Source organism: Mytilus trossulus, chromosome 1 (genome assembly GCF_036588685.1).
Source record: "Mytilus trossulus isolate FHL-02 chromosome 1, PNRI_Mtr1.1.1.hap1, whole genome shotgun sequence".
NCBI lineage: Eukaryota > Metazoa > Mollusca > Bivalvia > Mytilida > Mytilidae > Mytilus > Mytilus trossulus.
The window spans coordinates 104,771,153-104,788,498 of record NC_086373.1 but is presented as its reverse complement, the minus strand read 5'-3'; the positions used below and the strand labels follow the sequence as shown (position 1 = coordinate 104,788,498).

General features: G+C 31.1%; 1 protein-coding gene across 12 annotated transcripts in view; it reads left to right on the top strand.

Moving 5' to 3' along the window:
- LOC134695336 (focal adhesion kinase 1-like) overlaps positions 1-17,346 on the top strand; it is a 66,505-nt gene that overhangs the window by 9,819 nt on the left and 39,340 nt on the right. For 8 of the 12 annotated variants that reach the window (XM_063556624.1, XM_063556633.1, XM_063556607.1 and 5 more), the window contains 5 exons: positions 11,758-11,967; positions 13,408-13,583; positions 14,439-14,526; positions 15,062-15,141; positions 15,948-16,065. In XM_063556624.1, the coding sequence (XP_063412694.1) occupies positions 11,887-11,967; positions 13,408-13,583; positions 14,439-14,526; positions 15,062-15,141; positions 15,948-16,065 (543 nt within the window). In that variant the 5' untranslated portion in view covers positions 11,758-11,886. Of the gene's footprint in view, positions 1-1,328; positions 1,553-6,270; positions 6,442-6,783; positions 6,891-11,199; positions 11,316-11,757; positions 11,968-13,407; positions 13,584-14,438; positions 14,527-15,061; positions 15,142-15,947; positions 16,066-17,346 lie in introns of those variants that run through there. The other 4 variants (XM_063556569.1, XM_063556615.1, XM_063556644.1 and 1 more) reach the window with 4 other exon arrangements.

The following is a 17,346-nucleotide window of genomic DNA, read 5'->3' as shown; positions in this document are numbered from 1 at the left end:
CAAAATATTTCGTCAGGTGTTAGATTTGATCTTTCTTTCCTTGTTTTTATCAAACCTGCCTTGGTTTTATTCTGGTTCTAAATTCAGACCCAGTTAAATAACTTGATTCAGTTATAGGCCTCCTACCACTCATTTAGTGACGAACGCATACTTAACTATTCCATATTATACAAGGAGGAGATCACGTTTGAATTTGACAATACCTGTCTATAAGCAGGAAATATTGTCTATTGCTGTTTGAAAAAGAGATTTGTTTTTAGCTTAAAGAAAATAAGTGTCAGAAGCATTATACGACTTATCTATTTGAGATCTTTTAGATAGTTTTGAAGTCCAGAAAAATTTGAAATTATTAAAAGTCTAGAATTATTACTAAAATCAACAAATAGTTTTAATTAATGTATGTAATTGTATGAACAGTATTAGAAATCATTATATATAAGATTGTAAAGTTTGTCATTGTACAGGTTTTACGACATTCTGACATAACTTGATTGACAATTGATAGATAACATACACCAAATGATCTAACATTGTGGTCATCAGTAATGACCACTGGTCATTGTTTATGTTTGTACTGAAAAGTTCAAAATAACCATGTACAAAAGATTTCCTAACATAAACTCCCAGTGTGGTGTAAAGATGGATATAGCTAACCCTTATAATGAGATATTTTGTGGACTTTTAAGTATGCTTTAAAAGATGAAGAGTTTATTCTGTTTATATACCACCATGTGATCAAATGTAATGACCATTGGGTTTTTAACTTGTGATGTGATAGATATATATAATATATATCCTGGATTTCTTTTTATGGCCAATGAGATGAAGTTGTAACATTTTATTAACATACACAGATGGTATATTTTGAAGTTGTTGGACCAGTGAGATGATTTTGGATTTCTAGTATATACATCATAGATTTGAAGGTCTAAAATGTGAACAAATGTACTTGTATCTTCAAACTTTATAGATAAACCTTATCAATTGATCAGATATCTATTACTATTATCATTTGACTATATTTATACTATTGTACAAGTAAATTAAGTTCAGTACTTTTTGTTTTATATGGATATATCATTTCTTGAGGATTTGTGATTAAATTTTGTATAGCAGTTCTTTTCAAACGAAATTATGCCATTGTGTGCAAATTAAGTCCCGTGCTTTGTGTATGTGGGATGCATCAATTCCAAGGATTTGAGTCTAAATTTAGTCCACTACTTTCTGTTCGTGTTGTTTCCCACTTGTTGTCATCCTGAACAAAATCCTTATAAAAACAAAGACAATTACGTTTCACCAGTTGTTTTGTTACATTTCCAACAGGATACTAATAAGATCTAATAAGATAATTATGATGGGATTTATTAAAACGTTTAATCACTTCCTTCACCAACATAAAAAAGATATAGCAATCATGGAGAGGTCGCCATCATGGATTTATCGGGAAAATTACCAAAATGTTTCTGAATACAATGAAGAAGATATGGAGGAGTATATCAGAGATGTCATGACTGGTTACCTGCACGGTGGAGTCATTTATGATAGAACTCAGGTAAAGATCTGGTTCCATGTTATAGTTGGTTCACTCTGGATTTATACTAACAACAGATCAAGAGGAGTTTTATACAAAGTGTATTTTTGATAGCTCAAAAGATATGTTTGTATGCTTATTTATTGCTTCCTTCAATCGGTTTACCAAATTTAAAAAAATAATCCTGAACCAAACCCATCATTTGTTATGGCTCTTGCAGTAATTTAGTAGTGATGAGTTAACTTTCTACTGATGGTTAAAGTGTTCTGCTCAACTCATATGACAGGAATCTTATAGTTTAAGTTTTAAATAGGTAGAGCAAAATGAGGTCCTGTCTTATTTTTGAATGCTTAAGTCAGACAGTAAATGATTGCTTCATAATCACTTGTAGTATTCTGACCGACATATATATTATCTTTTTAAAATACTCAATATTGAAAATTGTTACATTTATGAACATTAATTACAAATACATTGTACCAAGTTCTGTTTATTTAAACTCAGATCCACAATTTATTGCTTTTTTTCTGCCAATGACGAATCAATATCTAACCACAAATAACAACTTTTAATTCAATACTCAGATGCATTTCAATTAAGGTGAGAGTGAAAACCACAGAAAAATGTTAATTGACCATAAAAAAGGCATTTAATGTTTTAGGAAGTGAGATTATTAACCTTAATCTTTTAAAACTTTTAACAAATACAGTCACATGACAGCTTATAGGATAAGTCTGATTCATTCATGTGGAAAAGACTTTGTTCAGCTGTTTACCACTTTCACTTCCCAATCATTTGTATATTATTAAAAAAGTATAACATAAATCATCAGCATACTTTTATCCAATACATTGTGACAACATTCTGTTTATTTCTACCACAGTTTATAGGTATTATTCTACCTTCTAATGTATAGTTGAGTGTCTTTTTGTTTAACCCAATACCAATACAGAATATTCTGTAGAGTATATCATTGTGAGCCAAGTTGCAATGAAGTCATCATGCCACTCTAAGTCAACATTTTTTCCAGAGAAATAGTTTTTGAGCTGTTAGGAATATTTAAGGATAATGACCCATTAGGAATACCTTTGGATAATGTCCTATTAGGAATATCTTAGGATAATGACCAATTACGGATATCTTAGTCTATTATGGATATCTTAGAAAAATGACCCATTAGGAATATTTTAGGATAATAACCCATTAGGAATATCTTAGGATAATACCCATCAGGAATATCTTAGGAAAATGACCTATTTGGAATATCTAAGGATAATGACAGTTGGTCATGATGACAGCAACTAATCATAGATTGTTAAGGATAATGACCCAATAGGAATATCTTAGGATAATGTCCTATTAGGAATATCTTAGGATAATGACCCATTATGGATATCTTAGGATAATGACCGACTGGGGATATCTTAGTCCATTATGGATATCTTAGGATAATGACCCATTAGGAATATTTTAGGATAATAACCCATTAGGAATATCTTAGGATCATGACCCATTAGGAATATCTTAAGAAAATGACCTATTTGGAATATCTAAGGATAATGACAGTTGGTCATGATGACAGCAACTAATCATAGATTGTTAAGGATAATGACCCAATAGGAATATCTTAGGATAATGACCCAATAGGAATATCTTAGGATAATGACCCAATAGGAATATCTTAGGATAATGACCTATAAGGAATATCTTAGGATCATGACCTATTAGGAATATCTTACCTATTAGGAATATCTTAGGATCATGACCTATTAGGAATATCTTAGGATAATGACACATTAGGAATATCTTAGGATAATGACCCATTAGGAATATCTTAGGATAATGACACATTAGGAATATCTTAGGATAATAACCCATTAGGGATATCTTAGGATAATGACCTATTAGGGATATCTTAGGATAGTGACCGATTAGGGATATCTTAGTCCATTATGGATATCTTAGGATAATAACCCATTAGGAATATCTTAGGATAATGACCTTTTAGGGATATCTTAGGATAGTGACCGATTAGGGATATCTTAGTCCATTATGGATATCTTTGGATAATGACACATTTGGAATATTTTAGGATAATGACTCATTAGGAATATCTTAGGATAATGACCCATTAGGGATATCTTAGGATCATGACCCATTAGGAATATCTTAGGATCATGACCCATTAGGAATATCTTAGGATCATGACACATTAGGAATATCTTAGGATAATGACCCATTAGGGATATCTTAGGATAATGACACATTAGGAATATCTTAGGATAATGACCCATTAGGAATATCTTAGGATCATGACCCATTAGGAATATCTTAGGATCATGACCCATTAGGAATATCTTAGGATAATGACCCATTAGGGATATCTTAGGATAATGACACATTAGGAATATCTTAGGATAATAACCCATTAGGGATATCTTAGGAAAATGACCTATTTGGAATATCTTAGTCCATTATGGATATCTTTGGATAATGACCCATTAGGGATATCTTAGGATAATGACACATTAGGAATATCTTAGGATAATGACCCATTAGGAATATCTTAGGATCATGACCCATTAGGAATATCTTAGGATAATGACACATTAGGAATATCTTAGGATAATAACCCATTAGGAATATCTTAGGATAATGACACATTAGGAATATCTTAGGATAATAACCCATTAGGGATATCTTAGGATAATGACCGATTAGGGATATCTTAGTCCATTATGGATATCTTTGGATAATGACACATTAGGAATATTTTAGGATAATAACCCATTTGGAATATCTTAGGATAATACCCATCAGGAATATCTTAGGAAAATGACCTATTTGGAATATCTTAGGAAAATGACCTATATGGAATATCTTAGGATAATGACAGTTAGTCATGATGACAGCAACTATTCATAGATGGAAATTTTTGCGAAGAGTTTGTTTCCAGTTTTTATCTTTTCACCTGTTTGTCCAATTATTTTCAAACTTTGTAAGATAAAGCCCCAAATAGTAGAATGAAATGTAAGCAATTTGTTTTCCATTAGATGTAACTTGTCAGCTGACATTACTTTGTACTTGACAAAAACTATGTCTGATACCAATCCATACTAAAGATTGCAACTTTGCATCTGTTGTGCTTCTGTGGTAGTCATCCATGTTTGGTTATAGGTCAACTCATTTAAAAAAAGATTATTATATTGGTTGTATTTTTAAATGTAGGTTAATGTGACCACATTTCGATACAGTTTTAGAGTTCGCTTTGAATTCGGCAGGAAAGAAATAAGGTTAATTGGTCAGATGTTAATTTGATTGTGAGATGATGGTATGTTGTCTTGTTTATCAGATCATGTTTGTTTTGTAAGGTAATCAACCCATATCATACTCAAACTTTTGTTTTTGGCAACTGTTAAATAGACTTTATCAAAACTTTATCACACAATACAAATTTAATCACTGACCTCTGTGATACTGCCACTTCAGGTATCAGAGGTTTATAGGGGATTATTTGTCTCTCTGTTTCAATCTTGATTTCATTTTTTTATTTCTGACATCTTCAGGTTCAGTGGCTACAACTATTAAAAGTCTCTGTCATCTTGTAACTTTTCATTATCAGTATTATGTATTGTTTATTTGCTTCTTTGCCAACACTACTCTGAATATCTTCTTGTATGAAATTTTGCAGAGCCAAAAGTTTGGACAGGCAATAAAGTATAAAAAACTTTTGAGAATTAAAAAAAAAAAACAATAAGGGATTTACATAGGAAGATCAATATATGTTTATCTTATAAAAAAATCAAAGATGATGAAATGTATCACTGTTTGAGAAAGTGCAAATATTCTAAATTTTGAAGTAAAATTGAATTTGATCTACAGTAAAATCTTCATGAGATTAATTGATATTAAAGTATTATTGACTTCGATATGTTCAGTAAAATCCTAATTAATTATATAATTTACTTGTGAAGAAATGACGATTTGACCACGAATTTAAAGAGACATTGTTTTTAATATATTGACTTATTACAAGAAAGAAATGTAGATTTCTGTTGATAAGCATATTTATATAAAGACCACCTACACACTGTCAGTCCATAAAGATTGGTGACCTAAGCTGATGAGAGTCCCAGCTTAAATGAAGGACACTTGTAGTTGGGCGGCCCATTATACCATGTTAATCATTACTCTCCTTACATAATGGATTTACATGCAATAGGCTGTATCATGCTGTCCTTTGGGTAATTGTTTAATTAATATAAGGGGCTCAATACAGTTATTAAGCAGAAGTGTACAGAAGTATGGGAAATGTCTTACAATTGTAGTGTACAGTGACCTTCTGGTCTGGCAGTGATTTGTTTATTTATCTGTCACTGATTGTATTGACAACCTTTTCAAACCTTGTTGACAAAAAAATGTCAGAAAACCCTTAGAACATGAATATGGTACATTTGTTTTTTTAAGATTCTTGACTTTTTAGTGAATAAAGATTTAACTGAAAGTATCCATTCACAGTACTTACAAAACTTGAATATTATATTTGAAAATAGATAGGTATTTGTCTGAATCCAAATAAATTATATCTAAATTGACTGATATGTTTATTTTCTAATTAGATCATGTCAAACCCAATTCTAAATTTTAACCTGTCAAGAAAGGAAATAGCTATAAATAAATTACAAACCTACACAACTGTCACATTATATCTTGTCAAATTATTCATACAATTCATTCATAATTTGTGTGTGATAGTAATCCTCTATGTATTTCTATTGAATTATCTCAAGTACACAACAAACGGCAGGTTACATATCCCTTTGTGAACCTCGTATTTAGTTACAGATGAGTTGCACATGCATTATTACTTATTGACAGTAAGTTAGGATATATACAAACAAGACAAATGGGTGAGTGACCTCTTTAATGTAATTACTTTAAACTTTAAAATGATATCAAATTTTGAAAATTTTATTTAAATTGAGAATCGAACATTTAGTATTTAATGTATATATGATAAATGATTCATGTCTGATCTGAGAAACTCTGGTTTTGAATGAGGGAGGTTGATTATTATTTTCTACCTGTTTAATAATACGAGATGATGGTTGATTAGAAGTGATATTTATCAGCTTAGGTTTGATGTAAGATAGAAAATACTTAACCCCTCACTGATTTCAGTGCAGTTGTGTACAATCAATAATTCTTTTCATGGTAACTGCATATTTCATATTATTTGTTGTTGTTTTGAGGGGCATACTATCTGTTCAGGAGGGAATGTAATTTGTAGGAATGTGAAATGATAAACAGTACAGATTCACTTTGTTTTGGATATTTCCTCCTATTTTTCCAGTGTTAAGTAAGTTATGATTTATTAGTGTTATTGTCACTTTGTCAGGTCGACCTTAAAGATCTTATGGAATGCTTATTAATGGTCAATTATAAAAGTACAACATAATACCTTAGTGTAATCACAGACACATGTGTGAAATTACAATTTTCTCTGACTTAGTGTGTGAATTTTTCTTAGTTAATTATTGTAGTGAATTTGAGGGTAGGCAATTTTGTTTTGTGTATTGAATTGGATGGGTATTTATTATGTGGATTTGAATGCACGACTGGGATAGAATAACTGACAGCAAAAACTATTGTTTTTAGTATAAAAAATTACTGCAGTAGTAATTCATAGGAGTCAGTTCATGCTGAGTCATTTGCAGAAAAAAGGATAGTAGACTCCTGGCTGCTGGGGTTAAGCCAAGTAATTATAAAATAGCTAAAAGGTTGCTGTCCCTGTTTCAGGATAGCATTTTTGTGTCCATTTAGATGTCAGTAAACATTAAAATACTTGTAGAAGATGTCATGACTATCAAATTGTGTTACAGTTAAATTCAGATTAATGTATCACTAGATTTGAACTTTAATGTCAAACCTGAGTGTCAAATGTTTTTATTAAGGAAGAGACGAGACAACAGTATAATGAAGTGATTGTAGGTGTTAAATAGGCTAGGTGAGAAAAGTATGGAGGTAAACTTTAATAGACCTAAAAGTGAGTGTCAGCAATTCACCACAGTTGGAGAGACAGACAGAAAGGTAGAGTGAGAGAAAAAGAACATGTTTAGGTTGTGTAGCAAATTAAACATACATATTCTGGACAGTAAATTCAGTGGAAGGTGTTGAACTGCTTTGGAGGACATTTCTTTTTTCCAACATCTCTATTTGACAAAACTAGGTTTATGTACTCATGAAGGATGTTTTTAGTGTTTAAAGGTTTATGTACTCATGCAGGATGTTTATGGTGTTAAATGTCAACATTTTTTATTTTGATTCTGTAGTCCTTTTTTACTGAACTTAAGTACACATTTTTGTTAATAGGCCATTTGTAGTTGGACTCAGAAGCAGGATTTTCTCCCTGTGTTAGAGACCCTTTGGTGGCCATCGGCTGTTATCTGCTCTTTGGTCGGGCTGTTGTCTCTTTGACACATTTCCCATTTCCCTCCTCAATTTTACAGTCAATATTCTTATATTGACAACAATCGATGGATGCCATTTCAAAAAACAGATAACATTTAGACAGATTTGTTATGGCAGGAACATGTGAGAAAAATATTCTTTTCTTTATAACAAGTATTGCCTTGCAATTAGATGATGAATTTCCATGTGAAGGTGTATTTTTTCTTCATCAATTATTGTGTTTATTATATTTACTAATGAAGAATTGTGGATAAGTTACTTTTACTAATTTATCAAATAACTGTGGTAATTTTTGTGTGTACCCTCTGAATCATCGTAATTGTTGGTCGGTCAGTGGCCATTATTACTGACATTGATAAAACAGAAGCTTACCAGTATCGACATAGTTTATTGTGAGTAATCAGCTTCACTCATTTTATAAACATTTTAAGTAGAATACCACTTGAGTTTTATAAAATAAAAAATTGGTAATTGTTTTGAAGGTCATATAGTGAGACAGGAAATCATAAACATCTCAGGCTTTGATCTTGTTGTAGTCAGATTCTTGTATCAAAATTGGATCAAAATACTGATACCACTGCACCAGCTAATGAGATACATGTACAAGTTCGATGGTTGTATGTTTTCATTAGAGTTACGCCCCTTGAAAAAACTTTAAAAGGTTCAACTGCACAGTTCAGGCTGATGGATTACTATCATTACTGGCATATAGACCTACTACAAGGTTAAAGTTTATTCTGCTTTCATTGGAGTTATGCCCCTTGAAAAATGTTAGTTTTAAAAGGTTCAACTGCACAGTTTAGGCTGATAGATTACTATCATTACTGGCATATAGACTTACTACAAGTTTAAAGTTTATTCTGCTTTGATCAGCATGATCAGACAAGATATCGCCTCAAATCTTTATTTTTTATTTTTTGAAGAAATAAAATGTAAAATATGTGGTTAATTTTAAACAGCTGAGTGTATGTTATGTAATTGTTAATTCATATGATATATCATAGTTGTATAGGAACATGCAATACACATGCACAGAACTAATTCTGACATCTGGATGGGTGGATTCTAGATTAACAAGCCTTTTATCAATTTCAACAATTTCACTGTTTCATCAGATCTGGGATCTGTTATGTTTTTAATGAATTTATACTTGAAATACTTTGAATTGATTGCATCTGACGATATGAAATTTAGATAACTAATTATATGTTGTTAAATTAAAGACGTTGCCACACCCTTCAGTTGTAATAGCTTAGCTGCCGAAGACTTAAGATAATGTTTTGATAGAGCAAACCTACTCCCAATACAGCAAAATATGGCAAAAGCTAATATATTGAAAACCCAAACCATGAGAAAAATAAATGAGAGGCCCTCAGTATGCTCAGATTCTAATTTATTGGTGCCTAATGCCACTTTCATCACTATTGTGCTATTTCGTGGCAGTCAGTTTTTATTGGTTGAAGCCAGATTGCCTGTAGAGAACTACCAATGTTCGATAGGAAAACTGAGAAACCTCATTAGATTAGAGTCAAGTGCACCTGCCCTGTGCTGGTTCAAACTCACATCCTCAGTGTTGACAGACTAGTGATATAGTATTTCCACCATTTAGACAATTTGGCCACCGAGACCTCAGTTCAGGTTTTAAAGTTTCTGTAAAAATGGTTTTTTTTTATATCCAGTCAGTGGTCTGGAAATGGGATGATCTGAGAACACAGAATGTGTATAAACAAATAAATTAAAAATTTCAATGAATATTGTAAAGTTATACCATTTGAACCAAATATTATTTTTTTTTCATCAATAAAACTGTTTATTGATTTCACAATTGCACTTTGCTTTCCTAATAGTTAACTAAAGTGGTTTAACACTGTAACATCTTGTCTTCCCAGAAGAACTAGCAAGTTGTGTTGGTTTTTCAATTTTTACCTGATAGTATTTTCAGGTAATAGGTATGGTTTGAATGTTTCAATGAATATAAAAGATACAAAATTTACAATCTGGTTACCAGCACAGAAGAATCAAGGTGTTAATGACAGTGAAGAACACAATCAGGATATCATATAAATGGGGTTAATGAAATGGTAAACATATAGGCTTCCAAACCCAAGTTCAATTATACCTTTTCCTAAAATAATAGTTTGATACATGTATGTATACAGAATGACAGTTTATCACATGTATTACATGTAAATGACAGGTCATGTCCCTAATAATATCTCTATATATCTCAATAGCAGAAAGGTCAAAAGTTAAACAGTACTGCCCCCAAAAGGTCATAAGTCAAGTAGTAAGTTTTCATGTTGATACATTGAATGTAAGAAAAAATGATAGAGTAATTAGTTTCACACAATAAGGTTTGAAGGTATTTATATCCAAATACTGTTTATTCATTAATATTCGTTGGATACCAATTTTCGTGGATATCGTGGAAACAGAGGAGAACCACCAATTTAAATGTTGAACGAAATACAAAATTTTAATAGGAATGTATGCAAACTTTTCTCAAACAATAAATTTAAATATCCACGAATATGCAAGTTTTCCGCAATCCACGAAAATTGTTACCCACAAAAATAAATGAATCCACAGTAAGGTGCTTAAAATTGTTAAGTTAGAAAGTAAAGACATTTTTTATTCAAGCAGCAATAATTTGCTAATGTATAAATCTCATAAATTGATAAAGAAAATACAAATCAAAGGTACAAAAACTACAATAACATGAACACCAAAAGGAGGGAGACCTTGTGCGTCAAAAAGAGGACCATCAAAAAGTGTTCCTTTTAGTTTCTAAGTGCAGATGTAAAGTAAGGAAATGGAGTGTGTACATTGCAGGGATGAGATCTCAAGAGACAGTTTATTTCCATCTTTCACATTTTAGTAAGGAAGGGATCTTAAGAGATGGATTATTCCCTCTTTCACATATTAGTTAGGGTAAGATCTTTGGGAGTAACAGCATATGAAAAGATAGTAATTTAAGATGGTTGCAGATCTGTAACCAGCAGGGGTAATCATTATTAAGATGTCCTATGGGGCTATAAATAATTCCCCTCCCACTTATGTGTTTACAACATTGGGTGGAACAGTATTGTTGGATAACTGTGAAGATAGCAGTGGTTTTCTACAGGTGTATATTTTGTAGTGATGTCCCAAGGGAAGAGATTAATCATTTACATGTAATGTTCTTACTGTGTTAGTAGGATAGGATGTTTTTACCTAGTAGTACAATGTTTGTTTACTATCAGAACATTCATGACATTAATGGTAGTTTTAATATGAAAATGAAATTTAAATTGGATACTTAAAATATGATTAAGTAAGTACAAATAATACACATATCCTGTACTGAATATATTGTTATTATCTTCTACGGACATCAAATTTGGAATAAATAGCTGCTAATTAACTATATTATAGTAGTATAAAGAAACACAGGATAGGTTTAATGACCTGTGTATGTGAACAATTTTATTCAACCACAGTTAACTAGTAAATTTTAAATGCTATAGATTTTTGTAGAAAAAATAGTTCAACCATAGTTAACAAGTAAATTTGAAGGCCTTAGAATTTAGAATTCTCAATTTGTATTTTCATTCATTAAAATGTATGATTTTGATATATTACATGTTCTAACATACAGTAAGATAATCTTTCTCAAAAGAAGTTTTAAGATGTGTGAAATATCAGTAGTCTGTTTCTTAATTACCCATGACTTTATCTTGTTCTTGTATTTAATTGAATTTGTTTTGTTTTTTCAGATCGCCCGATGGAGTCGTTTATGGAAGTTGATACAAGATGGTGAATGTGAAGCATGCTCGGATCTTGTGATTGACCCACTTGGGGAACACAGTGATAATCAATTTGATCAAAAAGTTAAAAAATTCCTGATGGATCGATCAATTCTCAAAGTTCACCTCCCTAATGGAGGATTTAATATGGTCAAATATGGGGATGCCACGGATGTCAAAGTAAGTGAATCTCAAGTCATATCTGTTATGACTACTAGTATTGCTATGAGCAAAGACAGAAATACTTATACTAATCCTGCTTGGGGTGACAAGGATGTTAATTATTGGTAAAATGTTATATTTAACTTCAGGTAGAAAATCTACAGAATCTGGTATAGAAATGGTCTGATTAGTTTCAGTCTTGAGATATGTCAGTTGTCCTTGACCTCATTTTCTGGGTGATTTTCAAAGATTTTGTCAATTTGTATGTTCAAGCCCATAGACATGAATTTCCAAGGTGGGGTGGGGTATTTTTGGACTCACAAACTCAGCTTTAACCATCACAATTCAAACAGGATGTTGACTTAAGCAGTGCCTATTTCTTTTCAAAGGGGGTGTTCGTACACACACCCCCTGGCTACTGGTATGATGTTACTAAGTAATGTGGCTCTGACATGGTCAAACCTGACCTATTATCTTATGGGGTTTGGTGGGGTACCTTTGCAACCTGACAGCTCATGTTTGATAAGAGTTTTGACATAGATTTCACACTTCACTAAACAAGGAAATTGAAACTTTGTTCACAGGTTCATTACTGTAAATTCAGAAATTATTGCTATGTTTAAATTATTGTGAATAATTTCTGAATTTTCAGTATTAATTGAATTGTTGAATATTTATGGTTTTTATGAACTGATCAAGATAGGTATGTAGAATTATTTCAAAATATGACCAATAAGATAATACACACAATTGATTCTGTTATAGACTTCTTCATGTTCACTCAAGACCTTAAGTTTGGAACATACAAACATGACAAACATATAAAAATGTTTGAGTGCATAAAACACAAAAGTGTTGTAACAGAACAACCAAAAACTGTTTATATTCAACTTAACTTGGTGATGTTTACTAATAGCACCCTTATTTTTTTTTATTAGCATCAGAACTAAAGCATTTCATGGTAGCCTAGGGGCTGATTGTCTCTTAGTAGTAGTAATGAATTAGTTCAAAACAATTGATTGATTTCAGTACACTACAACACATATTTCATGAATGATCTTGATCAAGTGAGCTCATCTTTTATAGTTTGAGAGCACAATTATAAAAGATGATCAAAGTAGAAAGAACAAATTTGCCTGAGAGAGTTTTAAGTTTATTTTTAGCAAAAAATTATAATTTTAAGAACTGAAAATTTTAAAAATAAAAGGTAGATAATAGCAGTACCAATTGAGCTGGGTGGATGATGATACCCTAGGGATCAACCAGCAATGATTAAATCCCAGTTGCAGTTAAACAAAAATAATAGGCCTCACTTGAAATTTATTCTGAACGCATTGACTACTGGGGCTGATCATTCTGATAGATAGTACACCATCAGTAGTATTAACCCATAAGTAGAAAAAATGAATGAATAATTCTCCTAAAAATTCTTCAACTGTAAATATTTTCTATTTTTAGGACATCATTCAATTGGTTGTTGGTCGGTTGGCTGCTGGTGAAAGATATTTTTCAAAGTGCTACGCATTAAAACTTGTACATATTATTACCCGAAAATCTTACTGGCTACATAATAATTTATCTATGTACCAAGTACGACAAAAATATGAATCTTCACATCCGCCAGAGGAATGGAGGTAATTATTGAATAACAAATATATCTGGTCACTTCATATAATTCATCACTGTACAATGTGCTACGAAATAAGTGCATTGCATTTGCGCCAATTTTTACAAAATCCCAATCTTTAATTTGTGCAAAAAAATAAAAAGTACATTTATGCTATTTTTAAAATTGATAAAATATAACAAAAAAAGTTTACACAACCAAATTTCTAGCTATTTAAAGAACAGAGGTATTTAAAGATTTATTTCCCATTCTGTAATTCTTGTATAATTGTATAATTGTACCAAAAACTCAAAGATACAGAACACAAATGTAGTACCATATATATGTATATGTCAATGAAAGAATACTCTAATAGAAAGCCACTCAAACACCTTCAAATTAATCTAATATTTAATATTCAGAATACAGTTATACTACATGTGTATCCAGTATTATCAGAGTGAGGATAACTAATTTAAAAACGTACCATAAATATAAAAAAGAGATGAATTGTTTTTGGTATACAAAAATAGAGATGGGTATTTGCAGTTGAATAAAAACAAAGTGTTAATTTGAGTATTGAATATCTACCCTTAGCACGAAGTGGTACTGCTCATATGAGAAATAGAAGAAGAATTTTAGGAAGATTGCTTTTTTGTTACTGGTGCATTATACTTTAATTTTATTATTGTAAATATTGTGCTTGGTGAGTTTTTGCAATAATACAAACTTCTGTTCTGAAATCTTTCACAAATATTTGTATTCAGCTTTTCCTGTATCCACTATAATTATCATCAAATTTTAGTCTTTCATGTTTAAATCTCAATAATAAATGCACACAATAATTTTTGAATTTTAACCATATATATTTTCATTTTTTCAGATATGAACTTAGAGTTCGATTTTTACCAAAGAGTTTCCAAGAATTATTCCAGCGAGATAAAGTGACATTTTTCTATTTATACGATCAGGTAACTATTTCTTTTGTCTCTAGCATTTCTACATACATTGGAAATGAATTGCATTACTTATTTGAAATTCAGTCTGTAATTGTCAACAAGGGTTGAAAATAGAATATTCTCAAATATTAATAATAATGTACAGTCATTGTAAAAAATTTAAGGGCTGCTTTCTTTCTTTAAGTTGAAGTTATGAAAAATTATCCCTGTTCAATAATAAAACAGTGAAGATATTGTAAATTTATTTTCCTATGATTTTATTTACACTGCAACCATCAATACGATCTCCTGATAGTTTATGATGATTTATCATTATGTATAATGTCTCATGTTGCACATGTGTCTGAGTTATAAATAAATTATTATGTTATGGTATGAGTAATTTGTCAATATAATATCATTTAATGATTATAATATTTGATGACAAATTAGCTAAATCCCCACCAAAAATTAACAATCAACGTCATGAAAAAACAATATTGATTCAATTCATGAAAAAAGATACATGACAAACAATGTTCTGACTGTTAAATAATCTGTATTGCAGATAAGGAATGATTATATGCGTGATATAGCAGAGACTATTGACCAAGAAGTTGCCATCAGACTAGGATGCATAGAAATGAGGTAACTGTCAACAGCACTTGTTAATATATTGAAAAATTGTCTTGCATTTCTTCTCATATGTTGAAAATGTACAATATTAAAAAAAGAAGATATGGTATGATTACCAATGAAACAAATCTCCACCATAAAGATATTCTAAAGACATTTTATGGATAGCATCATGTAAATTCTCCAGTAACAATAAATTATCTCTACATGTATCAGATATGATTGTTACATATTGGTTATGGTCAACCTGACTTGTAATATTTGCTTTTTTTGAGAAAAAAATATTTTTAAATGGGACTACAAATCACTCTTATAATAACGCTAACAACCTTTTGTTAAAAAATTAAAACAACATGTTAAAAAATTTCATGCGTTTGAAGCGCTTTTCTGGAATTACTTTCATCAGGAATGCTCAAGGACAAATATTTGAAGTAACAAAAAGCTGAGATGATTAAATGTTACACTGTGTATTATATACACCTTATCACTAATTCCGGCTGACCCGGCCGCTTGAACTTTTGACGCAAACAACAATCACTTTTCTATTGTGGCGTCAGACATTTTGTTTTATGACGTCATAAATTTTACAGGAACCTGTGTAATATCCAGTAATGGCGGACAAATAGCAAAAAGGTGTATTATATAAAAAGAATATATTAATTCTATTTCATATGTCATGTATGTGTCAGTTCAATCTGTTAACAATGGTTAAGTAATAAGTAAATAAAATATTGTCATTGCCTGAAAACAACAACTTTATTGTCTGTTAGGAAAACATGGAAATATCAGTTATTAATCACACTGTTGTTATATTTCAGGCGATTCTTTAAAGATATGCCGCAAGTTGCCATAGATAAGAAGTCCAACTTTGAATATTTAGAAAAAGAAGTTGGATTAAAACGTTTCCTTCCCCGATCTGTGATAGATTCTACAAAGGTAACATTATTTTTTATATAAAAAAAATAGTACATGTAACAAAAAAAAAAAATTGTAGGAAAATTCGAGAACTTAAAACCATAAAATCTGACATGTTATTGTAAGTAAGTGGAAAGTAAGCTGGAGGATATTGTCAAGTCAAAAATGTGCAAAGTGAACATTTGATTTTGTTATTTTCAAAATGTATGCTTATATGATGTAATAATTAAATACATATATATATATGTATAAATTGTGACTTGGATGGAGAGTTGTCTCATTGGCACTCATACCACATCTTCCTATATCTATATAAGAAGATGTGGAATAAGTGCTATTGAGACAAGTCACAATTTTTAATAGTAAATCATTTTAAGTGAAAGTACAGTCTTCAACAAGGAGCCTTTGCTCACACATAAAAAGCAAGCTCTAAAGGGCTCTAAAAAATTAAAAGTGTAAAACCATTCAAACAGGAAAACCAATGGTCTAATCTATAAAAAAAAAATGAGAAACATTTCTGAATCACATCAACTAACAACATCCACTGAACATCAGGTTACTGACTTAAGACTGGTGCAAACAAATGCAGTGGGTTGAAACAATTTAATAGGTACCAACCTTCATCCTTACCTGGGACAAAGGAGTTACATCACAACATAAAAAGACACAATATAAACGGCGTTTTACGTTTCCGCAAATTGGCATTACTTTTCCGGAAAAAAAAGATGACGTTTCCGGAAAAAAAAGTTTACGTTTCCGCAAATAAATATCTAACTATTCCGCAAAAAAAGTAACTATTCCAGAAAAAAATAAATTATTGCTTTTCCGCAAATAATTGAGGAATACCTGTTGATCAAAAGCAAAGCCATAATATAAAATAAATATTAAGTAAGTCAAAGGTCATCATACATGTCATAACATGCAAGTAAAAGGAATTCCATCTTCTCCTTTTCACATTTCCAAACGGGTGCTTTTACAGTTAGAGTTCTCATCTTTATGTAAGATGTTGTTTGCAGTTTCAATAACACATCGATAAAAACAAAACTGTAAGGATAGCTAGCATAAAACTGCTCGTTCAAGTGGCCATGAAAAGACTCGGCACTATTCGTGTTTTCGTTACAGCAGTATGCATTACATAGTCATTATATACTACCTCGGGCTGGAGAGTTATTCTTCGGGAAGTGCACACATCAATAAGCTGATTCAACAGTTTCGTGTAACATTCCACGAATGTAGATACCCATGTATCGAATAAACTGAGTTGGTAGAAAAATTTCGGACAGGATTTAAATGTGCCATCTA